Source organism: Neoarius graeffei, chromosome 4 (assembly GCF_027579695.1).
Source record: "Neoarius graeffei isolate fNeoGra1 chromosome 4, fNeoGra1.pri, whole genome shotgun sequence".
NCBI lineage: Eukaryota > Metazoa > Chordata > Actinopteri > Siluriformes > Ariidae > Neoarius > Neoarius graeffei.
Window position 1 is genome coordinate 31,760,038 of NC_083572.1, and position 24,761 is coordinate 31,784,798.

The window sequence follows — 24,761 nt, forward strand, 5'->3', positions numbered from 1 at the left end:
TGGACTTTGTTCTGCATGACCAGTCGCTCAAAGCACTTCGTGATGATGGAAGTCAGTGCTATGGGCTGATTAGTCGTTATAGTTAGATAGGAGGGGCTTCTTTGGCACTGGTATTGTGGTTGTAGCTTTGAAACATGTGGGGACATCATCTCCCTGAACCAAGCTGTTAAAGATGTCCGCAAGGACATCCCTGAGCTCCATGGCACAGTCCTTCAGAACACGACCAGGTATGTTGTCTGGTCCAGCTGCCTTACGTGGGTTGATCCTAAAGAGGGTCCTCTCCATGCTGGCTGGATCCAGACATACGGCCTGTTCGTCCGGGGGGGAGTGGTCTTCTGTGCTGGTGTGTTTTGTGTTTCAAAGCATCCAAAGAAGTAATTTAGGCAGTTTAGCAATGTGATGTCACTCTCACAGGTCCATGGTGGGGGTTTGTAGTTTGAGGGTTTGAATGCCATGCTAGAGAGACTGTGCATCTCTGGTGTTGCTGAAGTATCCAGATATTTTATTGCTGTACTGACGTTTTGCCTCCCTGATGCTGCAGGACAGGTTGGCTCTGACTGTTGTTAGACCTGCAGTGTCACCGGCCCTAAAGGCTGCGTCTCGAGCCCGCAGTAGCCTGTGAAGCTCTCCTGTCAGCCAAGGCTTCTGGTTAGCACGAACAGTGATGGCTTTGTAGTGAGTGACATCAGTGCATTTAGCGATGTATGATGTTACGGCCTCAGTGCATTCCTCTAAGTCTATGTGGTCGTTGTAAGTGGCTGCTTCTTTGAAAATGTCCCAGTGTGTAGTGCTAAAACAGTCTTTCAAAGCATAGGAAGCCCCCTCTGCCAACACACGTACCTCCTTCTGTGTTGGCCTGGTGGCTCTCACTCTGGGTCTATATGCAGGTCTCAGCATGATGGTAATGTGATCAGAGAGACCCAGGTGGGGGGGGGGAGGCCTTGTAAGCTCCTTTTGTGAGTTGTGTACACAAGGTCCGGTAAGTTGTCACCTCTTGTTGGAAAGTCTACATGCTGATGTGATTTGGGCAGTAAAACCTTAAAATCTCTGTGTGATTGAAGTCACCTACTGTGATGAGGAATCTGTCTGGGTGTGTTGTCTGTTGTTCACTGATGGCCTGGTAGAGTTCACGGAGTGCCTCGCTCCTAACGGTGTTAGTGGTGGGAGGGATGTAAACAGCGACAAGCAAAATCGATGTAAACTCCCTCGGTAGGTAGAAGGGTCTGCACTGGATGATAAACTCTGCCAGTGGAGAACAGTATTTGTGCACAACAGTAGCATTCCAGCACCAAGCCTCGCTGATGTAAAAACGCACTCCCCCTCCGTGAGTCTTGCCTCCTTCCATAAAGGCTCGGTCAGCGTGGTAGCATGTTAGCCCAGCTAGCTGGATAGCAAAGGCCGGGATGTTGTTATTCAGCCAGGATTCTGCAAAGATGAAAACATAGCAATCCCTCACATCATGTAGTGCAGATCGCATGAGTTCTATGTGATTTATTTTGTTGTCTAGTGAGCATACATTGGCTAGAATGAGGGATGGTATTACAGGTCTGTGCGGGCTAGCCTAGTCCGGATACCTCTACACTTGCCACGCTTCTGTTTCCTCTCACGCCGCTTCCGGTGCCTCTTCTCTGGGTGAGACACAGCAGGTGAGTCCGGTGGTGATGTAGTCCAGCAGAGAAGACCCAGGCCTCAAAGTTCCTCACTGACTTTCTGGTCCAAGATGAGATGTTTGGTCATATTTCCTATAGCTAGAAGGCAGTGGCGACAATATCTTGTGGGCGACAATATCTTGTGACCGACATTGTCAGTGCACTACTCGCACATGTATGTAGACGTAAAGCACACAGACACTAGAACACGCACTTTTTAGACACTAAACGCGGAGAGAGAGGGGCCACTGCGTCCGTACAAAAGGATGGAATTGGCCAGTACAGGGCTTGAACCTGGGACCTTGGCATTATTAGCACCATGTTCTAACCAACTGAGCTAACTGGTGGTGGCACGGTAGTGTAAGTGGTTAGCACGGTTGCCTCACAGCAAGAAGGTTCTGGGTTCGAGCCCAGCAGTCAGCGGGAGCCTTTCTGTGTGGAGTTTGCATGTTCTTCCCGTGTCTGTGTGGGTTTCCTCCAGGTGCTCCGGTTTCCCCCACAGTCCAAAGACGTGGTTAGGTTAATATGGGACAGCCTTGGACTGAGGTGCCCTTGAGCTAGGCGCCTGACTCCTAACTGCTCCCCAGGCACTGTTAGCATGGTTGCCCACTGCCCTGGGTATGTGTGTGTGCCCATTGCTCGTGTGTGTGTGTATGTTCACTGCTTCAGGTGGGTTAAATGCAGAGAGGAATTTCACAAGTGTGTGATGAATAAAGTTGTGCTTTCTTTCCTTAAACATACTGATAGACTTTATACTTTTTTCCTATGTGCCCATTGCCAAATATTATTATATTTTTTTCAAATGGCCTAAATTAGATTAAACATATAAAACTTGTCACTTTACTCTGTCACACCTGAGTTGGAGCACTGAGTGCTCACTTACCCATTCATAAAAGACTATTTACATAGTAACAGCATGATAATTAATTACTTTCTCTCTTTTGTTTTGGATTGGTTTCTCTTTTGTGGTGAGAACATCCACCGTCAACAGGATAAAATATGTCCACTATAGTTTAGGCTACCTGTTTGGAGGTAAAACCTGTTGCGAGATGGTGCAGCGATTTGATGATCAGGAGGTGCTTCAGATGATTCAGGACAGTGATTCAATTTCAGCAGTTCATTGGATCTTGGATCTCAACACTGATGTTGAGCGGTGTCATTTTGAACTTTGACTCTATCTAGCCGAAGAGCAACATGAGTTAGTGTAAATATTTCTTATGAGCATATCGGTTGATGATTCATGCTATGTAGTGCATAATGCTTGTGTGCTTCTTGAGTAAATAAAACGTGCACTGGCACTTGGTTGCTCCCTTTTTCTTCTTTTTCTGGCACTCTCATGATTTTGGAATGCTCTGTCAGTTTTAACAAATCTAAGCAGTATTTTCAGTCATGATTTTTTTTTTGGGGGGGTGTTCAGCTACGATATCATCTATGTGGTATGTATATCATGATTGTACTTTTTAAAAAAAATAACAGATTATGTAAAAAGCAGTTTTGGAACTGTGTTGGCATGTGTGAAAAAACATTACCCATTGTAATGAACCATTTTGAGCACTTGACCTGATGCAATTAAGAGTTGGCAGTGGGAGGGATATTCACTCCTCATTGAATGGAATGGGATTTTTTTTGCTCTTCTCATTGAATACTCCTCCCACTGCCAACTCTTTATCCCAAAACAATAGGACCTACATTTTTGATGGCCAGTTAATTGTTGAAATCAGTGGAGCAGATTTAGTTTGCATGTTCTCCCCGTGTCTGTGCGGGTTTCCTCTGGGTGCTCCAGTTTCCCCCACAGTCCAAAGACATGCAGTTAGGTTAACATGTGGCGGCCTTGGGCTGAAGTGCCCTTGAGCAAGGTACCTAACCCCTGACTGCTCCCTGGGCGCTCTAGTGTGGCTGCCCACTGCTCTGGGTGTGTGCGCGTGTGTTCACTGCTTCAGATGGGTTAAATGCAGAGGATGAATTTCACTGTGCTTGAAGTGTGCATGTGACAAAGGTTTCTTCTTCTTAGATTTAAGTTTTTGTGCTTGATACAGTCCTAAGACTTAACAGTATCACTTCAAGTGACCAAAATGGTTCATCACAGTGGGTTAAGGTAATGTTTTTTTTTTCACATGTTCCAACACCATTCCAAAACTGCTTTTTACAGCATCTTCAGTGTTTTTTTTATTTATTTATTTTATTTTATTTTTTTATTTTATTTTATTTTATTTTTTATTTTATTTTATTTATTATTCTTTTTTTTAAAGTATAATCATGATATGCATACGACACTGATATTGTAGCTGAACTTGTGCTGGATACAAGCCATGTGATTTGAAAATGCTGCTTAGAGTTTTGAAATTTTGGCATGCTCTGATGTCAATCACTAGAGTGTTAGAAAATACCCTCAGACCCCAGAGGGTTAAGGATAGGTTATATCGAGTGATGCAGAACACTCAAACTAAAGAGATGACATGGTTGTTGGTCCCCAAGAGCCGTAGCTAACTTTTTATTCCATGCGGCTCATCACCCAATGGCTAGGAATTTGGGTCAGGATAAAAAACTAAATCATCTTGTGGCTCATTTCTGTTGGCTAGGGATTTGCGCCAATGTCCACAGGTGGTGTGGTGGCTTGTTGTGAATGCCAGCTGGTCTACCCAGTGGCCGCGCCATTGCACCCATTACCATTAAGATCCCCTTTGAAAGAATTGCCATGGATCTCGTTGAGCCATTAGATCAATCCGCATGCAGTTATTGCTTTATGTTGGTCATAATGGGTTATGCAACACAATACTCGGAAGCGATGCCTTTTCGCAAGATCTCTGCACACAGTGTTGCGGAGGCACTCTTCTGCGTTATCTTCGGAGTCAGAATCCTAACTGATCAAGGCACTACATTGATGTCAAGCACACTATGTGAATTGTATGAATTATTGGGGATTAAAACGATTCTTACTATTGTTGATCATCCATAAACAGACGGGCTGGTCGAATGATGTAACCAAACAATTAAAAACATAATTTGTAAGTTTGTTCACAGGGATGCAAAAAATTGGGATGGGTGGCAAGACCCTCTGTTTGCAGTCCACGAGGTCCCGCAAGCCTCCATCAGGTTTTCCCCGTTTTGAATTACTGTATGGGTGTAAGCCCCAGGGTGTCTTAAATCATTAGAGAAAATTGGGAGGAGGGGCCTTCCCAAAGCAAAAATTAAATTCAACACGTTCTTGATCTGATAGCAGAACTCCACGCACAGAGTCACATAACCTATGAGAATTTGCTCTAGGCACAAGAATGTCAATCCCACCTGTACAACAGAGGGACACGGCTCAGGTAGTTTGCACTGGGAGACTTTTGTTTTACTGCTCACGTCAAGCTCAGAATTGCTTGCCAGGTAGCAAGGGCCCTTTGAGGTCACACGGCGAATTGGGAAAGTCGACTAAGAGGTCAAACGTCCAGATAGAGGCGACACATCAAATTTACCACCTCAAATTCCTAAAATTGTGGAGAGGAGGTTCCTGTGGCTCTGGCGATGGTAATTCCGGAGAGGGCAGAGCAGGGATCAGAGGCAAGTCCCAAAAGTGCGGCCCAATTCATCCCGGTCCCCTGTGGAGACCACCTCTCACCATCCCATAGAGCATAGGTTATCAGGTTGCAGGAGGAGTTCTGTGATGTGTTCTCACCCCTCCCTGGTTGCACTGACCTCACAGAACACCACATTAAGACTCCCCCAGGGGTGGTGGTGCATAGCCACCTGTATTGACTCCCTGAGCACAAGTTTGGGATGAGCTCCCGGCCATGCTTGAGATGGGGGTAATTGAGGAGTTGCACAGCGACTGGAGTAGCCCGGTGGTCTTGGTTCCAAAGACTGATGGGCCAGTCTGGTTCTGTGTCAACTATGAGCCAACACAGTGTCTAAATTTTTGACGCATATCCGATACCTTGCATTGATGAACTGCTCGGACGGTTGGATGTGGCTCACTTTTATTCAACGCTGGATTTAACAGAGGAATATTGGCAGATCCCTTTGACTCCCTTAGCCCACAGGAAAATGTCCTTTTCCACTCTGTTTGGTTTACACCAATTTGTCACCCTTCCTTTCAGGTTGTTTGGGGCCCCAGCAACGTTTCAGTGTCTCATGGACCGAATACTCCACCCCCATAATGTGTATGCCACTGCCTATTTAGGTGACAGTTGTTTATAGTAATGATTGGCAGCAGCACTTGCATCTCGGGGCTGTCCTGAGGTCACTGAAGCATGCATGGCTCATAGCAACCTCAAAGTGTGCAATTGGGTGGGTGGAAGTACAGTATCTGGGCTTCCACTTGGGTCATGGGCAGGTGCGTCCCCAACTTCAGAAGATTGCAGCAATTTCAGTGTTTTCAGGAATCCCATGTATCCGTATGTTGTCTCTGCACGATCTAGCCTCCAAATCAGCTACCTTGTCCTCCAGAGTGTCACATAGTACCGTTAGCTTGTCCACTGAGGCAGAGAGACGGCCATCTACCTCAGACAAGTGGCTTTTGCTTGTTTCCATATGCTCCCTATGCTTTGAGGTGTCAGCCCGAATGGTTAGATTAGATAAAACTTTATTGATCCCTTTGGGCGGGTTCCCTCAGGGAAATTAAGATTCCAGCAGCATCATTACAGATAAACAGAGAAAAGAAATGGAGAACTTCTAGGTAAATTAAAATAAATTAAGTATTTACATATACAAATGTAAAAAGAATAAGATATGGGGAAGAAAGGTGGGGAGAAGGGGGGGCGGCGGCAGGAGAGATATTGCACTTTATATTGCACATTTGTCCGGTATTGCTTATTGTTAGGCTAGGCTACTGCTCCTTCCCATCCTCTGTCCTCCTGTTATCCCTCCTCCCTCCCAGAGAGGAGTTGTACAGTCTGATGGCATGAGGGACAAAGGAGTTTTTGAGTCTGTTCATCCTGCACTTGGGAAGGAGCATTCTGTCACTGAACAGGCTCCTCTGGTTGCTGATGACTGTGTGCAGAGGGTGACTGGCATCGTCCATGATGTTCAATAGTTTGTCCATAGACCTCTTCTCTGCCACAGTCACCAGAGAGTCCAGCTTCATGTCGACCACAGTGCCGGCCCGCCTGATCAGTTTGTCCAGCCTGGATGTGTCCTTCTTGGATGTGCTGCCCCCCCCCCCCCCCCCCCCCCCAGCACACCACGGTGTAAAACAGGACACTGGCGACCACAGACTGATAGAACATCCACAGGAGTTTCCTGCAGATGTTAAAGGACCGCAGCCTTCTAAGGAAGTATAGCCTGCTCTGTCCCTTCCTGTACAAGTGTTTAGTGTTGCAAGTCCAGTCCAGCTTGCTGTCCAGCCACAGCCTGAGGTACTTGTAGGAATCCACAGCCTCCACCTTGACTCCCTTGATCAGAACTGGTCGTGACCTTGGTCTGGACCTTCCAAAGTCAATGACCAGCTCCTTGGTCTTCGAGGTGTTGAGCTGCAGATGGTTCCTGTTGCACCACACAGCAAAGTCCCTCACCAGGCTCCTATACTCCTCCTCTCTGTCGTCATTGATGCACCCAACGATGGCGGTGTCATCGGCAAACTTCTGAATGTGACACAGCTCCAAGTTGTAGCAGAAGTCCATGGTGTACAGGGTGAAGAGAAGAGGGGCCAGCACCATGCCCTGCGGTGCTCTGGTGCTGCTAATCACAGTGTCAGACGTGATGTCCTTCAGCCTGATGTACTGTGGCCTGTCAGTGAGGTAGCTGGAGATCCAGGTGACCAGGCCGGGGTCCACTCGCATCCTGTTCAGTTTGTCCTGAAGCAATAGGGGCTGGATGGTGTTGAAGGCACTCGAAGTTCAAGAAGAGGATCCTCACTGTCCCATTTCCCTTATCCAGATGCGAGTGGGCTCGGTGTAGCAGGTGGAGGATGGTGTCTTCCACACCGACACCTGCCTGGTACGCAAACTGCAGACAGTCCTGGGCATGTTGTACCTGGGGTCTGAGGAGGCTGAGGAAGAGCTGCTCCAACGTCTTCATCAGATGTGAAGTGAGTGCCACCGGTCAGAAGTCGTTCAGCTCGCTGGGTTGATTCTTTTTTGGGCACTCTCCCCAGCTGCAGGCTAAGGTTGAAGATGTGTTGGAGTGGTTCATCCAGTTCAGCAGCACAGGTCTTCAGTAGTCGTGGGCACACCTTGTCTGGGCCTGCTGCTTTCCTGGGGTGAAGCTTCCTCAGTTGACCTCTGACCTGGTCTGCAGTAATGCATAAGAGGAGTCTGTGTTGAGGAGGGGGCTGCTGTGATGACTGGGGGGAGGTGTGTTGAGGGAAGAAGGAGAGATGGCTGCAGAGAGGGTGGGGGGGAAGTGGGCTGGTTGAACCGATTGAAAGTCATTCAACTCATTCGCCCTCTCCACTGTCCCCTCAATGACTCTGGTCTTTGTATTGTGTCCTGTGATGGTTTTCACACCTTCCCAGACCTCCCTCATGCTGTTCTCCAGCTTCTGCTCCACCTTTCTCCTGTAGCTGTCCTTAGCTTCCCTCACACAGTGTTTTACCTCCTGCTGTGCTGCTTTCATTGCCTCCCTCTCCCTGTTCCTGAAGATGGCCTTCTTCCTGTTGAGGACAGCTTTGACTTTCCTGTGTTACCCATGGCTTGTTATTAGGGTAACACCGTACAGTCTTGGCGGGGGAGACCACGTCTGCACAGAAGTTAAGGTAATCCGTCAGACAGTGTGTCAGCCCCTCTATGTCCTCACAGTGTGGGCTAAGCAGCACATCCCAGTCCGTGATGTCATAGCAGTCCCTGAGGGCATCTTCCATTTCAGGGGACCACCTCCTGATGGAGCTAGTTGTTGCAGGCTGCATTTGAACCGGGGGGGGTGTACTTTGGCTGTAGAAGAACCAGGTTGTGGTCAGACTTCCCTAGTGGGAGGAATGGTGTGACTCTGTATGCATCCCTCACATTAGCATACAGGTTAACATCTCTCTCCGAAATTCTGAAAGTTGTTCAGTCACCATAGCCTCTGTTTTAGCAGAAAGTTGAGCTACCACATCTACAAACTTGGGGATAGCTTCCTTAATGGCATCTGCCACTGCTAGCTTAACTAGCTTAGTGAGTTATTTGCTGTCAACAGGAGGAGTATTTGTCTGCACTTGAGCTTGTTTGGCAGATTGCTTCTTCGATGATGCCACCATCACTATCTAGCTAGTAAGAAACTTCAACCAAAAGTACAGGTATGCGGTAAAAATATATGAAAATTTCAGGAAGGAACTTTGGAGCTGCAGTGAAAAACTACTGCATCCCTTGCGGTGGTCACATGACTCCGAAGAATTTTTTTTAGGGGTTTGGGCACCAGCAGTCAACCTTCTTAACTAATTAGTGGGTTGCAGAGTGACCAGTATGTTGAATCAAACTTATTTAACTGACTTATTGACCAATCTTTTATAAATCCAACACTAGTCCGTTCATAAGTAGAATGAATGAGAGGAACAGTCAATGGCTGCTTAAACAGCATCCTTGATTGCATCTACTGCAATTCTTTTTCCATCAATGATATCAGGACTATGCAATGTCATATCCCCCCCCCCCCCCCCCCCCGCACTATTTGTCAACAAGTGGCCAAAGTTTCTTCTGACACTGTCTCTCCCAGTATGTATGTTGGGTCCTCTATGAGTCATGGCTGCTTCTCTTTCATTATCTTGGCGTTCGATGAAGCTTTCCATATTTTCTGCCTGAAGGTGCACATGGAGAATTGGATGATCATCGGACATGGGCTTGTATCTTTTCTATAACTTCCGACTCGATATACCATGTCTATGAGGAAGTCCAGCTTTGTTTTCTTCATCTGGAGCTATTTGTCCAAAGGTGTGAAGGATCTGCTTTCTTGTGTCTTCAGCTGAGTCATTGTTCATTTCGGGGAGGTTAAAAAGTTTTTGTTTCCTCCATCGACTGTAAAGTTCTGCTTCAATTTTCATGTCTTGCTCAGAGAAAGCTGCTGATTAATTGCATGTATTTTTATCATTTAGTTGTCATCAGGTATTCTAACCCTTCAATGTTTTCATTGATGGCCCTAATATCCACAGTGTTCTTGCTTATCTTTTGTCTGAGGGAAATGAATCTGCTTGTTATCGATTTCAGTATGTCCTTATTAGACACTTCAGCCTCATGGTTGCTCAAACACGTTCTCTTGGGGTTAAGACTTGATACAGGAGTTTCGGGTAAGGGCGAGCACAGACAGCTGCCCCATCATCAAAATTCATCAGAATGTTCCCCTTTTTTATCCTTTCCTCACTTTGTCATGTTGCCGTCCAGGTAACGTTAAGCTAGTTAACTTGTAAGTTCGCAGACTGGTTAGCTTAAATTGTTTTTGCTTGTCTAAATTTTTGTATTCCTTTCAAAACAATGGTATTGTTGGACTGTCATTTTTTTCCTCAAATACCGGTCCTTTAGAGTAACATCTGGTCGTCTTTTCTTTGGTTAGAAAGTAATTAGTGCTCAAAATGTCTTGGAGCTCAAAACAAAGCTTGTGTGCTGGCTGCCATCTTGCCCAGTCCCCCTCTCCGAGGTTCAAATGACATACTCAGAGTACAATTTCATAACGTCACTGACTCCAAGCATGTCTCATGGACACATCACTTCTAAATTGTTTGTAAACAGCCCTAAAGATGCCTAAGTGTCAAGCATTTGGGTGTCAAATAAGTCTAATCATTTTATGACATGCATTTGTTTTCGTTCAATGAGAAAAGCGATCTTTTTAGACGGCAAGAATTGCATTATGGTAACAGCATTGTTTGTTTACTAGTATCTGTCAGTACTGCATATGTGAGATTTTAAACTTCACTTTTATCAAGTTTGTTGATTCGCGTATTTCATTGCCAGTAAAAAAAAAAATCACATGGTTACAGAACATTTCTGATTAGGTTTTTAGGATTAGAAGCCTTTTGTCATGCATACTTAAAAGCACAATGAAATTCTTTCTCTGTATTCACCTATCTGAATCAGTGGGAAGGAAGAAGGGAAGGAGAAAAAAAACCATACCCCACAGCACGCTTTCACTGCTTCAGATGGGTTGAATGCAGAGAAAAAATTGTGCTCTTTTCTCTGCATTCAATCCATCTGAAGCAGTGAAAACGTGCTGGGGTTTTGTTTGTTTGTTTGTTTTGTTGTTCTCTTCTTCCTTTCCCCTTCCTCCCCACTGCTTCAGATGGTTTGAATAAAGGGAGAGAATTTCACTGATCATTGGTTGGGTTTATCTTTACATCCAAACGCTTGACACTCTGGCATCTTTTTGGGTTCTTCACAGCAATTTAGAAGCAATGTATCCACGAGCTCCAATAAGGGCCTTTCACATGACCATCATTGTAACTGCGGACTTGAGTTGCTGGGCAAGCTTTGCGTTTGACAATGACTGGCACAAGTGTACATGAGCGAGCATAAGCCCAATTCGAACATCTACAGATAAACTTCTACAAGTTATATCTAAAAGAACAATGCCAGAGACCTGAAGTGCTTTTGGATGCGATAACAGCCATGGAAATAAGCCTGGTTTAACTTGTAGTTGTGGAAACATGGTTTAACGACAGCGTCCCGGACTGTGCCATTCAGCTAGCCCGGCTAACATGCTACCAGTCAGACAGAGCGCTAGTTGAGGTGGGGAGACTCGCGGTGGAGGACTCTGTCTTTACATCAGTGATGCCTGGTGCTGCAATGCTGTCGTGGTCTGCAAACACTGCTCACCACTGGTGGAGTTTATAATTATTAAGTGCCGGCCATTCTACCTGCCGAGGGAATTTACAGCCATATTGCTGGTAGCAATATACATCCCTCCCGGCTCCAATAGCAGGAGTGAAGCACTGAATGAACTCTATCAGCACATCAGTGAGCAGCAGATAACCCACCCAGATGTACCTCATGGGCGGCACAGTGGCGTAGTGGTTTAGCATGGTTGCCTCACAGCAAGAAGGTTCCAGGTTCGAACCCAGCAGCCGGCAAGGGCCTTTCTGTGTGGAGTTTGCATGTTCTCCCCATGTCTGCGTGGGTTTTCTCTGTGTGCTCCGGTTTCCCCACAATCCAAAGACATGCAGTTAGATTGATGTGGGGCAGCCTTGGGCTAAGGTGCCCTTGAGCAAGATACCTAACCCCTGACTGCTCCCTGGGCGCTCTGGTGTGGATGCCCACTGCTCTGAGTGTGTGCGTGTGTTCACTGCTTCAGATGGGTTAAATGCAGAGGATGAATTTCACTGTGCTTGAAGTGTGCATGTGACGAATAAAGGTTTCTTTCTTCTTCTCCTGGCTGGGGATTTCAACCATGCAAACCCCAAGAGTGTGTTTTCCAAAACTCTATGGACATATCAACTTTCCCACATGTGGAAACAATACTCCTGGACAATGTTTACACCATGCATAAAGGCACCTACAAAGCCCTCCCCCTCCCCCACCTTGGGGCCTCAGATCACTCCAATGTTATGCTAATGCTAGCATACAGGCTGCTGGTTAAAGTCACCAAACCAGCTACAAAGCAGGTACATGTGTGGCCAGAGGGGTCCTCAGAGGCACTCCAGGACTGTTTTTCCACCACTGACTGGAGCATGTTCAGACAGGCAGCCACCTACAACACTACAGATCTCCAGGAGTACATGGAGACAATCACTGCCTACATGAGGAAGTGCATGGACAATGTTACAGTCACCAGAACCATCTCCATTCTGGCAAATCAGAAGCCATGGCTGACCGGGGAAGTCCACAGGCTCCTGAGGGCTCGGAACTCCACCTTCAGAGCTGGGGACGAGGTGGGCCTGAGGACCGCTAGGGCCAACCTGTCACGAGGCATCAGGGTGGCCAAGAGACAGTATTCCAGGAACATTGCTGACTACTACAGCAACAGCAGAGACACCAGGAACCTGTGGTGGAGGATTCAGACCATCACAGACTACAAGCCCTCGTTGCAGACCTGTGATAACTCCACCTCTCTGCTGAATCAGTTGAACAACTTCTTCGCTTGCTTTGAGGCAGACAACAGCACCACGGCACAGAAGACCCCACCACCTCCCGGCGACCAGGTGTTGACGCTGTCCCCAGACAGCGTGAGGAGAGCTCTCAGGATGACACATGCACGGAAAGCCCCAGGTCCTGATAACATTCCTGGTCGTGTCCTGAGAGACTGTGCCGAGGAGCTCACGGATGTCTTTACAGACATCTTCAACATCTCGTTGAGCCAGGCTGTTGTCCCCACATGCCTCAAAGCCACCACCATCATCCCGGTCCCAAAGAAGCAATCTCCCTCCTGCTTCAATGACTACCACCCGGTCGCACTCACTCCCATCCTCATGAAGTGCTTCAAGCGGCTAGTCATGCGGCGTATCAAGTCTGCCCCCCCCCCCCCCGCCCTTGACCCTTTCCAGTTTGCATATCAGTCCAACTGTTTGACCGATGACGCCATCTCCACTGCCCTCCGCTCAGCCCTCATGCACCTGGAGACAAAAGACTCGTACGTCAGAATGCTGTTCATAGACTTTAGCTCAGCATTCAACACAATCATTCCTCAGAAGCTCATTCACAAACTGGACCAGCTGGAACTCAACACCTCCCTGGGCTGCTGGACTTCCTGACGGGGAGACCACAGTCTGTACGGGTCGGCAGCAACTCCTCCAGCACCATCACATTGAACCAGGGGGCCCGCCAAGGATGTGTGCTGAGCCCCCTTCTCTTCACTCTGCTGACCCATGACTGCACACCAACATCCAGCTCCAACCTCTTCATTAAGTTTGTGGACGACACGACTGTGGTGGGTCTCCAACAGTGGCGATGAGACAATCTACAGGAGTGAGGTGAGCCGCCTGGCCATGTGCTGCAAGGACAACAATCTCCGCCTGAACCTGGAGAAGACGAGGGAGATTGTTGTGGACTTCAGGAGAGCGCACACCCAGCATGCTCCACTAACTATCGACGGTGCTGCAGTGGAGAGGGTGAGCAGCACCAAGTTTCTGGGTGTGCACATCTCTAAAGACCTGTCCTGGAGCAACAACACTGCATCACTGGCCAAAAAAGCCCAACAGCGTCTGTACTTCCTCCACAAACTAAGGAGAGCAAGAGCCTGGCCCCCATCATGCACACATTCTACAGAGGCACCATCGAGAACATCCTGACCAGCTGCATCACCATGTGGTACAGCGCCTGCACCGTGTCCTGCTGCAAGACTCTGCAGCACATCGTGAGAGCAGCTGAGATGATCATTGGTGTCTCTCTCCCTTCTCTTATGGATATCTATAACTCCCGCCTCACCCGCAAAGCCATCAGGATTGCAGGTGACCCCACCCACCCATCTCACAGCCTCTTCAGCCTGCTGCCATTGGGGAGGAGACTGCGGAGTCTCCGGGCCAAAACCAGCAGGCTCAAGGACAGTTTCTTTCACCAGGTGGTCAGAAGGCTCAACTCCCTCTCTGTTCTGCCCCCTGCCACAGATTCTGCCCGCACACCCCCCTGCCTGGTGACATCATGTCACCCTCACAATTCCCCCCCCCCCAACACACACACACACACACACACACACACACAAATTGGAGCAAAAGGACATAAAATAAACAGTCAAGGGCACTTGAGGTATAGCAGGTAAACATGAAATAAGCAGTATAAACAATAAACTAATAGCTGTTAAGGTGAGCTAGTGCAGAATAGTGCAAATGAGCGAGGTACAGTGAAATGTGCAGTCCCTGAGTTCAGTGTGTGTGTGTGTGTGTGTGTATGAGTGTTTAGTCGATGTCTGTCTATTTCTTATCTAGAGTGTTTTTATATTGTTTATTTCAATTATTCTATTTTATTTATTGCATTGCCTGTTTGCACCATGGGTCAGAGAGGACTGAAATCTCATCTGTGCTGTATGTCGAGCATGTATAGTATATTTGACAAAGTTGACTTGACTTTTTTTTTTTTTTTTACTGCTTCCTGGTGAACCCAGAAAGACAAGAATAATGGTGAGCTGCAGTTAAATGGGAAGACTGGATGGCAACAAAATATTCCTGTGTGTGGAGAACATTTTATATCCAGTTAGTGTGAAAGCTCTGTGCACTTCTTTCTCCTAACACTTTTTCTAGCTCAAGGCTATTGTTATAAAAATCCAATAGATCTAGATCTAACCCCAGTGTACTCAAGTTTAACATTCAACAAGTCCGTAAGTTGGTTTAAGATGGACAGAACTCTGTTCTGGATGGTAAAGCTTTTAACTATTTGCATGGTCTGGCATGACTTGGTACAGTCTACTGCTACATACAGAAGCATGTCATAATTAGCAGCTGTACTGCATTACCAAAAAAATTGCAAATGTATATCTGGATGTGGCCTTTGGACATGATGTATCTTATTAGACTTAATGCTTGACTAGTCAAGCATTATGTTTATGTACTCGATAATGTAGACTCAGCTAAGCACCATAAAATATACTAGATGTAGGCCTTGGCTTATTTATTACGATGGGAAGTCCATGCTTAAAGTGCTGATGACATGTTTTTGACATCTTTGGCGATGTTTTATAACATAAAAAGTAATTCCCGATGATCCATATATTAATTCACGAAGGCGCCCATTTTACAAGTTATGATAAAAAACGCGGCTATTTGGGCAAATTTGACAGGGCTGCAGCACCCAGGAGACGAAGGAGGAGGAGGAGCTATATGACGTCAGCGAAAGAACCTTCCTCCTAACTTACCAGTTTGTTGTTGATGCGACAGGTGTTCAGTTTGTCATTATTAGTATTATTATACATTATTTTATATATATATAGTTATTATGCCTTCGTGTTGTGTTGCCGGCTTTTGCTCCAAAACCTACAAGGATGGGGTAAGTTTATTCAAGTTTCCCAGAGATCCCGAGCTGCATGCGAAGTGGGTGAAGCAAGTCAGGCGCACTCGTGACAAGTGGGAGCCCTCACCAACATCCGTCCTGTGCTCTGAACACTTTGATTTGGATTGTTTTGACACCCTTCCCAGCTTAAAAGAATCTCTTGCGTGTTCAGTTAATCACAAACGTGTGTTACTACCATCAGCAGTGCCTACACAGTGTTGCCAGATTGGGAGGAATCCCGCCCAGTTGGGCGGTTTCAAGTGCATTTTGGTGGGTTTTGAACATATTTTGGGCTGGAAAACTTCAGCAGTATCTGGCAACAGATACTGCTGAAGTTTTCCAGCCCAAAATATGTTCAAAACCCACCAAAATGCACTTGAAACCGCCCAACTGGGCGGGATTCCTCCCAATCTGGCAACACTGCCAGTATTCCGGAGGGGGTCTACTAGTAGCTATGCCGGATCCAAAGACAGTCCTCCTGTCAGAACATGTGTTGTGAAACGACATAAGATAAAGGTACGTAGAGCTATAGATTCTACATGATAATCATAAATGTAATCATAAAGTCGGCGTGATATCAGTCATGTATTTGCTTGTGAAAGCTTGCGGCTTTCATGTAACTGCTGCCTAGCAACAAGAGGCAAAGGGTAAAGAGGGTAGGCTATCATAGATTCTATTCGGAAGAGATCAACACAATTCTAGACTCCCAGAAGAGGAAGAGCTAGCACTAGAGTTCACCGGCGTTTTCATGCGTCATTTCCATTGAGTAGAACCAGAGTAGAACAGCCAGTGAACCGCAGCGTGTTCTACCGCAGCGTGTTCTTCCGCTGACGTCACAACATGGCTGCGAGCCACGGACCCAGTTTTCTTGTGCTGTGCAATTAAAAGTTGGATATTTGCATAACAACAGCTTCTTTTCACGTAATTATAACAGAAATCTAACATGTTTGCCATGTTGTATAGTTTATTTAAGAAATTGCATAGAGTCATGTTCGTGTCATCAGCCCTTTAAGCTCATCTTTTCTCATAAGTGGGGTGTGGTTTTTTTTTTTTTTAAGTCAAGAATTCCCCATAACATTCCAGTATGCACTGAACCTGCCTTGAAATATTGGTAGGCATCTGTACTTTTGTATGCCTTTAGCATCTCTCCAGCGTATTTATAAGTCTGAATAGTTCAGCATATTGCACTATCCCAAATCTGGTAGCTGATTTGCCATACACTTCAAGCAGAATTTGTGGGTAAATTAAGAAGCCTTTATTTTTGTCACATGTACAAAATGTATAGTCTAAATTTTTAATCGTTTGAGTTATTACACTGGCTGCAGTCATCTCAGTTGTCATTATTAACTGTCATGGCCATGTTTATTTGTTTGCCCAGCAATATGGCAGATGCTGTGTGATAAACAAAAATTTGTGATGTCAGTGAAGAGCTTCTATAGCCTCAAAAAGTTATATTTTGAGTTAATGACATCACAATTTGTACTCCAAGCCCAATATTTAAACCTCAGAGAGAGTAAGATGTCAGCGCCCAGGGACATTGTTTTTCTTTTAAAATAAAATCTGTACCCTGTATATAGGTATGAATATGAACAAATTATTACTTGAAGATGTATGGATGGATATTATGTCAGTTTAAAGCAGTTTATTTTTTTGAGTGTTTGGCTTTAGACATTAATAATTTCACTAATTCTAGTTACTAATACTAGTAAAGTTTGATCTTGACCTTTTGTCTGACATGGACTTTTTAACTATACTGTACTACTATGGCTGTATGGCATGCATGCTTGTTTTTATGTCTAGCCTTATGTCTTTATTTATTTATATATATATATATACACAGAATTAAGTAGTCTTGAAAGTGTTTCTTCCAAGACCTTTGATTTGATCAATAGTCAGCATTAGCAAATAATGGGCATAAGAATTATATGCATAAATTTTACTGTAGATTTCATGGATGGCTTAATGTCTGCTTTCTTTTCAGTTAAATGGTATGAAGAGAACAAAAACTACTGGCCAGTGGTGACCTGAAAAAGATTCTCAAGGCTGTTAAATGATGGAAGCCATTATTTCAAAATGCAAAGACCCATTTTCACAAATTGGTAGCTGTGTATGCATTTACTAAAAATGAGGACACTTTTTTTTGGGGGGGGGTTTCCCCTCCAGCACAATGTGAACTATACAACTTGTCATTCATGTTTATTAAAATCACATTTAGGTTTTTAGACACGATGTTACCAAAAATATATGGACAACAGACCAATCACACTTGTTGGAACATCCTATTCCTGATTTAGATTTTGAACATCTCATTCCACTTTACTATTATAATAACCTCCACTCTTCTGGGAAGACTTTCCAGTAGATATTTGGAGCATGTCTGTGGGTATTTGTCCATTCAGCCACAAGAGCATTAGTGAGGTCAGGCACTAATGTTTTGGCAAGGGGGTTTGGGGTGCAGTTGATATTCTTGTTCAGTGGGGTGAGGTCAGTGTTCTGTGCAGGCCACCCAAGTTCTTCCACTCCAGCCTTGGTAAACCATGTACAAGCTCATGGGGGGGATAACTTATGAAACTCCTGGATTTTCCCTATGAGGATCAAAAAAGGAATATCTTATCACTTATGGAAAAACTTGTTTTTATTGCTTGTGCACATATTTGGATATCCAGACTGCTTACGACCCCACAAACTTGAAATAAGAGAACAGTCAGGATTTTTTGACCTGTTGATAAATCATAAAACATGCTTTGACAAGCCATTCAGATTTTTCTCACGTTTCTATGTTACAAGGGAGCCTCATTAGAATAATCCCCCCCCATCCAATCTTGTGTTAATAAAAGCATGGATTACAGTCTCCAGATCTCTACGTGGCAGGTATCCTTTTACTTTCAATAAAATCCTAAAATGGTAAAAACTGTTTTTCACAACCGAGCTAACCTGGCGATCAAATTTTAGCCTGTCATCAAATATTACACCAAGATTTTTTACAGAAGACCGAATGTTTGGTGTAAGGGAGCCCAGAAAGCCAGCAGGAAAGTCTGCTGGACAACATCCAAACATTATGATTTCAGTCTTGTTTTCATTTAGATTCAAAAAGTTTGAAGTCATCCAGGACTTAACATCATTTAGACAATCAAGCAATGTCTGTACTGAATCATTGGATTTAGATGTCAAAGGCAAATAGATCTGGACATCATCGGCTTAACAATGAAAAGAAAGATTTATACTTCTTAAAAATTGACCCTAATGGTAGCATATACAGCAAGAACAGAATTGGCCTGAGGATGGAGCCTTGGGGGATCCCAGAAGTAAGAGGGGCTGAGGATGAGGTGAATTCACCTAGCTGCACAGAAAAACTCCGATCAGTCAAGTAGGACTGGAACCATGAGAGAGCAAAGCCTGTAATGCCCACCCACTGCTGCAGTTGTGCAAAGAGAATCCCATGATCCACAGTGTCAAAAGCAGCCGTCAAATCAAGAAGCACTAGCATAGCAGGGTTTCCTGAGTCAACGGTTACCATTAGATCATTAAAAAGTCTCAGCAGTGCTGTCTCAGTGCTATGTGATGGTTTAAAGCCAGACTGAAACTTCTCATAGATATCATTGGCCACAAGGAATGATTGGATCTGAATAAAAAAACTTTCTCTAAAATTTTGGATAAAAATGGCAGTTTAGAGAGGCCTAAAGTTAGACAGCACAGAGGGATCTAGATTTTTTTCTTTTTGATAAGAGGCTGCACAACAGCATGCTTGAGAGCAACTGGAACGCATCCGGTACTAAGACAGGATTTAATAAATCAAAGTATATCAGAGCCCAACGTACTGAATACCTCTTTAAAAAGATGAGAGGGAATGCTGTCTGAAGAACAGTTTGTAGGTCGCAAGTGCTGAACTACACTGGCCAGTAAGGGGAGGGATACAGGTTCAAACTGATCAAAAACAGCATTGAAAGGAGGAACGGTGAGATCAGAGCTAGGGCCTGCAGAAGAGAAGGCAGGTGGCCTAAGAGCAGAGATTTTTTCAATAAAAAAATTTGAGCAAACTCTCACAAAAAGAGTGAGTGAGGGTACAACTGGAGAGTTATCACAAGGGTTTACAAGGGAATTAAAAATGTTAAAAAGAACTTGGGGCTTGTGACTATTACAAGAGACAAAAGACTGGAGAAATAGTCCATTTTAGCAGCCTTAACAGCACTCTGGTAGACAGACAGGCTTTCACGAAGAACTTCTTTAGAGACATGGAGCTTATCTTTTTTCCACTTTCTTTCAGCGTGCCGACATGAGCGCCTGAGAGCGCGTGCAGAGTCGTTAAGCCACGGTTCTGTAAGTGCTTTTATGCACATTATTCTAAAAGGTGCAACAGAATCAAGGATATCCACGCAAGTAGAATTAAAATTGCTTAAAAGATCTTCAGTTTTGAAAGCGTGATTATCATCCAGAGTGCTAAGTATATCACCAGAAATGATAGTCTTTATACATGGCTGAAAACTGTGATACAGTTTTGAGCATTAATTGTGCACAAACGACGTGTAGAAGCACAGGTTTTTGCCCTCAAACAAGGAATTGAAACAGTAAAAAGCACAGGCAGATGGTCAGAAATACATGCTGATTCACAGATTTCATTAACGCTTACAGATAAATCATATGATAAAACCAAATCTAAAATGTGCCCTTTCTCATGAGTCGGGTCTTTAACACATTGAACAAGATTAAAAGATTCAGTGAGATTTAGGAAATCCGTGACCAGAGGTCTTGATCTACAGCAGACATGTATATTGAAATCTCCAGAAATAAGAAAATGATCGTATTTCACAGAGGCACCTGACAGAAAATCTGCAAAGTCACAGATGAAGTCATTATAAATCATAAAACATGCTTCGACAAGCCATTCAGATTTTGTTCACGTTTCTATGTCACAAGGGAGCCTCATTAGAATAATTCGCCCCTCCCCCCCCCAAGTATCTCCATCCATGACTTGAGAATTCAATCCTTACATCGACCACTGGCAGCACGGTGGTGTAGTGGTTAGCGCTGTCGCCTCACAGCAAGAAGGTCCGGGTTCGAGCCCCGTGGCCGGCGAGGGCCTTTCTGTGCGGAGTTTGCATGTTCTCCCCGTGTCCGCGTGGGTTTCCTCCGGGTGCTCCGGTTTCCCCCACAGTCCAAAGACATGCAGGTTAGGTTAACTGGTGACTCTAAATTGACCGTAGGTGTGAATGGTTGTCTGTGTCCATGTGTCAGCCCTGTGATGACCTGGTGACTTGTCCAGGGTGTACCCCACCATTCACCCGTAGTCAGCTGGGATAGGGTCCAGCTTGCCTGCGACCCTGTAGAACAGGATAAAGTGGCTAGAGATAATGAGATGACATCGACCCCTTGTCTCAAGGACAGAGTTGAGTGGATTGGATTGAGCTTATTTTTTTCTGACAATGTCCCAGCACCAGTCAGCAAAAACCTGTTCACAGGTGCTCACTTTACCAACCTGGGCCAGTACAGGATTGGTGCAGGACTGGCAACAAAATTGTACTTAAGAGGGATCAGTACCAACTGTCCATGGCAAAACTGTAGGTGAGGGGAATGTAAGTATTTAAAAATAATTATGTGATGTGTTTCTTTGGCCAATAAAATCTGTGCAGTCCTCGAATCAAGGACTCAAGTCAGTGAGTGAGAGACATACAGGTCTGGTTCCTTTCAAGGTTTCATGATGTTATCTGAGGAAGGTTTTCCTTGACACTGTTGCCTGAGGCTTGTTCATTAGTGGTAAAGAATTTTATTAGGAGTAAAATTAGTTTTGTTTTTTTTTTTGGTAAAGCTGCAACAATTGTAAAAAGCACTATACAAATAAACTGACGATGTAATATATATGTGAGTCTTACATGTTCATTTTTCCCACAGGCAGTTCAAAACCAGTATGTTTCATGTTCAGAGACTGTATGGCAATTATTGCTTATAATGAAATTGATTTTGAGACTAGGATGACATGGTGGCACACGGTCACTGAAGCCTCACAGCAAGAAGGTTCTAAGTTTGAACTCCACAGCTGACTGGCGCCTTTCTGTGTGGAGTTTACATGCTTTCCTTGTGCCTGCATTGGGTCCTCCAGGTGCTCTTGTTTCCTCCCACAGTCCAAAGACATGTGGATTAGGTCAACTGGCTACTTGAAATTTCTTATAGAATGATTGTGTCTCTGTTAGTCCTGTGATAGCTTGACGACTTATCAAGGGTGTGCCATGCATCTTGCCCAAAGTCAGCTGGGATTGGCTCCAGCTTTTCTCATAACCCTGACGGACAAGCAGTATAGATAATGGATGGATGGTGAAGACTTTTAAAATGTACATCCCATACAATACACTTGAGTTATTTTATATTATTCTATGAGATGTATTTTGTGGGGTGGGGGGTTTAAAGACTTTTTTTTTCCTCGCTCTTTCCTCATGCCTTGTTAACATGATATGAAAATCCTACAGGCTGATTTTTGCAGCTGTGTCTTTTAAACTTGAAATATGCCTTGATCTGATTGGCCAACATCCAAAAGTCATCCACAGATTCCTTTAGCCAGAGCAAAAATCAGAGCAAAGTTGTTTACAGATATAAATTTAAAATACACACCCTAAAATCAGCTTGTTTTATTCTGTATGAGGCACCTTTAAAAAGAGGTGTCGATCTTAGTTTTAATGCGACATCCATGAACACCATTGAAGTCAATTCTATCTTTGTGATTTCATCTGAGGTTGCTTCTCCTGTGTGAATCAAGCATAATTACTATATATTTGATATCCTCTGACATCACTTAATAAACTGGAACTCCTATCCAGTCAATAGTGCTGCATTGTAAGGAAAGTATTTCCAACACCTTTTTTTTTTTTAAAGCTTGGTTTATTAATTGAAACTGTGGCCATTTGTTCTGTCTAGGACTGCAAAATTAGTGTGGTGGGGTTTTTTTTTTTTGTTTTTTTTTTTGTTTGTTTGTTTGTTTGTTTGTTTGGGGGGGGGTACCCAAGATGCTGAGGATTATTTTATATAATATTTTGTGTGTGTGTGTATCTTCCTTCTTCTTTTGGCTGCTCCCGATTAGGGGTCGCCACAGCAGAACTTTCATCTCCATTGCTCCCTGTCTTCCGCATCCTTCTCTACCACACCTGCCACTTTCATGTCCTCTCTTACCACATCCATGTATCTCCTCTTTGGCCTTCCTCGTTTTCGTTTGCCTGGCAGCTCCATCCTCAATATTCTCCTTCCCACATGCTCTGCATCTGTTCTCAGTATGTGCCCATACCATCTCTGTCTCATCTCTCTTAGCTTAATTCCCAAGCTCTCTACATGCACTGTCCCTCTGATGTGCTCGTTTTTTATCCTATCCAACCTTGTCGCTCCCATCGCAAACCTTAACATCCTCAACTCTGCCACCTCCAACTCTGCCACCTCCAACTTTGCCTCCTGTCTCTTCATTAAGAGTACGGTCTCCAATCCATACATCACAGCTGGTCTCACTACTGTCTTATACATGTTACCTTTCACTTTTGCTGGGACTTTCACAAATGACTCCCGAAATCCTTCTCCAACTGCTCCACCCTGCCTGCACTCTTTCTCACCTCACTATCACAGCCCCCATTTTCCTGCACAGTTGACCCCAGGTACTTGAATTCACCAACTTTCTTCATGTCTACTCCTTGCATCTTCATCACACTCTCATCCCCATTCTCACTGATGCACATGTATTCTGTTTTGCTACTGCTCACCTTCATTCCTCTTCGTTCCAATGCATACCTCCATTTCTCCAAACCCAACTTGACCTCCTTTCTACTTTCACCACATATCACATCATCTGCAAGCATCATGTTCCATGGTGACTCTTGCCTCACTTTGTCCGTCAAGCTATCCATCACTATGGCAAACAAAAAAGGACTCCAAGCAGATCCTTGATGGAGTCCCACCTTCATCTTGAACCATTCAGTTGTTCCAACTGCACACCTCACTGCTGTTTCACTGTTCTCATACAACCCCGATTCCAAAAAAGTTGGGACAAAGAACAAATTGTAAATAAAAACAGAATGCAATAATTTACAAATCTCAAAAACTGATATTGTATTCATAATAGAACACAGACAACATATCAAATGTCGAAAGTGAGACATTTTGAAATTTCATGCCAAATATTGGCTCATTTGAAATTTCATGACAGCAACACATCTCAAAAGTTGGGACAGGGGCAATAAGAGGCTGGAAAAGTTAAAGGTACAAAAAAGGAACAGCTGGAGGACCAAATTGCAACTCATTAGGTCAATTGGCAATAGGTCATTAACATGACTGGGTATAAAAAGAGCATCTTGGAGTGGCAGCGGCTCTCAGAAGTAAAGATGGGAAGAGGATCACCAATCCCCCTAATTCTGCGCCAGCAAACAGTGGAGCAATATCAGAAAGGAGTTCGACAGTGTAAAATTGCAAAGAGTTTGAACATATAATCATCTACAGTGCATAATATCATCAAAAGATTCAGAGAATCTGGAAGAATCTCTGTGTGTAAGGGCCAAGGCTGGAAAACCATACTGGGCGCCCGTGATCTTCGGGCCCTTAGACGGCACTGCACCACATACAGGCATGCTTCTGTATTGGAAATCACAAACTGGGCTCAGGAATATTTCCAGAGAACATTATCTGTGAACACAATTCACCGTACCATCTGCCGTTGCCAGCTAAAACTCTATAGTTCAAAGAAGAAGCCGTATCTAAACCTGATCCAGAAGCACAGACGTCTTCTCTGGGCCAAGGCTCATTTAAAATGGACTGTGGCAAAGTGGAAAACTGTTCTGTGGTCAGACGAATCAAAATTTTAAGTTCTTTAGGGAAATCAGGGACGCCATGTCATTCGGACTAAAGAGGAGAAGGACGACCCAAATTGTTATCAGCGCTCAGTTCAGAAGCCTGCATCTCTGATGGTATGGGGTTGCATTAGTGCATGTGGCATGGGCAGCTTACACATCTGGAAAGACACCATCAATGCTGAAAGGTATATCCAGGTTCTAGAGCAACATATGCTCCCATCCAGACGACGTCTCTTTCAGGGAAGACCTTGCATTTTCCAACATGACAATGCCAAACCACATACTGCATCAATTACAGCATCATGGCTGCGTAGAAGAAGGGTCCAGGTACTGAACTGGCCAGCCTGCAGTCCAGATCTTTCACCCATAGAAAACATTTGGCGCATCATAAAACGGAAGATATGACAAAAAAGACCTAAGACAGTTGAGCAACTAGAATCCTACATTAGACAAGAATGGGTTAACATTCCTATCCCTAAACTTGAGCAACTTGTCTCCTCAGT

The 24,761-nt window shown here is 44.6% G+C and overlaps 1 protein-coding gene across 2 annotated transcripts in view; it reads left to right on the forward strand.

The window, feature by feature from the left end:
- The window catches only part of LOC132884972 (dTDP-D-glucose 4,6-dehydratase-like), a 59,798-nt gene extending 38,498 nt beyond the window's left edge, over positions 1-21,300 (forward strand). For both annotated transcript variants that reach the window (XM_060919127.1, XM_060919128.1), the window contains one exon: positions 17,427-21,300. In XM_060919127.1, the coding sequence (XP_060775110.1) occupies positions 17,427-17,473 (47 nt within the window). In that variant the 3' untranslated portion in view covers positions 17,474-21,300. The remainder of the gene's footprint in view (positions 1-17,426) is intronic.
- Positions 21,301-24,761: the final 3,461 nt, after the last annotated feature.